Source organism: Triticum aestivum, chromosome 6B (genome assembly GCF_018294505.1).
Source record: "Triticum aestivum cultivar Chinese Spring chromosome 6B, IWGSC CS RefSeq v2.1, whole genome shotgun sequence".
NCBI lineage: Eukaryota > Viridiplantae > Streptophyta > Magnoliopsida > Poales > Poaceae > Triticum > Triticum aestivum.
In genome coordinates, this window is record NC_057810.1 from 679029510 (window position 1) to 679030736 (window position 1227).

Consider the following 1227-nt stretch of genomic DNA (forward strand, 5'->3'; position numbering starts at 1 on the left):
AATTAATTTCTATTTTATATCTAAGATTTGGATTTCCGGCACAATTCTGCAATGACCACAGCAACAGTAGCTATGTTCATCCTCAATATCTTTTCGATTGTGCTTCCTCATGATCTTTTGGTATCTAATCTGCCCTTTTTTTCCTCATTCTTGCAATTTTCCACGGACAATATTTTTCCTTGAATTATGTATCTCCTCCGTTCAGATCCAAATGTCGCAGGAGTGTTGTTACCCGGGACAGAGTAGGGCGTGGTGAGTGAGTTTTGATTTCTATCTTCTGGCTGTGGGCTGGGAGGCACAATGAAGGATGTGAGTGGTGCAGCTCGGCTCATGATGGCACGGTGAGGTGAGTGAGTTTTGTAAATATTTGAAGTGCTTACATTGATGAGATACTGCAGGGGTCCCGAACTTATCTTTTCTTTTGGGCAATTAGTTAGAGTTTGTGACCCCATACCTTTAATTATTTAGCAATGATATTATATGAAATAAGAGAGTACACTTTAGCTATGTCAGTTCGTTAGCATATGAAAATTTCAAAATTTAGGGCCTCATTTTATGTTTCGCACCGGGGCCTCAATTTTCTGGAGACGGCCCTGGGTGTACGAGGCGGGCGCGGGGTGGAGGCTAGGGTTTCTATCACATAGCAAAGATAAGCAATTTTGGGACATGTTTCTATCACATGCATATATCAGCCATATATTGTACTATAATCTTAATTCATGATTAACCAAACAGGGGACTCTGAAGCCTGAATTCGGTCTGAATCTTGGCAAAACAGGAAGTGAATTCAGAAAGGGTAAGAAGGAAGTATAAGTATAGTTGTAGAAGTACCTCTTGACGACAGATTCTCTCCGGCTCCTGAGCTTGTGATCCAGCCTCTCCTTGGCCTCCCGAGCGATGCTGTCCAGCTGCGTCGCCCACGCCTCCTCGCACAAGCCGCTCCTCTGCTGCAAATCATCAGTTTCATCGACCCACATGAAACAATCTACTAGATTAGTAATCCACATGCAAGCATCAATCAAACTGGAGGATGATGGACAATCCATGGCTTCTACTAGTTGTTATTACCATCGCAAAACCTGCCGAGCCGAGGTGGGCGTGGTCGTGCCAGAACACGCCGAGCGACGCCGGCCGCCGTGCGCCGGCGCACGCCGCCTCCGCCGCCGGCCGGAGCCTTCTCCTCCTCGCGAACTCGATACCAGGGAGCATGCCGGCCATGAGGCCCAT

The 1227-nt window shown here is 46.8% G+C and overlaps 1 protein-coding gene across 1 annotated transcript in view; it reads right to left on the reverse strand.

Moving 5' to 3' along the window:
* LOC123139593 (E3 ubiquitin-protein ligase RNF165-like) overlaps window positions 1–1227 on the reverse strand; it is a 3788-nt gene extending 2561 nt beyond the window's left edge. The window contains exons 1-2 of the mRNA XM_044559355.1: window positions 1069–1227; window positions 832–947 (exon numbers count right to left, since the gene is read on the reverse strand). Coding sequence (XP_044415290.1) covers window positions 832–947; window positions 1069–1227 — 275 coding nt within the window. The remainder of the gene's footprint in view (window positions 1–831; window positions 948–1068) is intronic.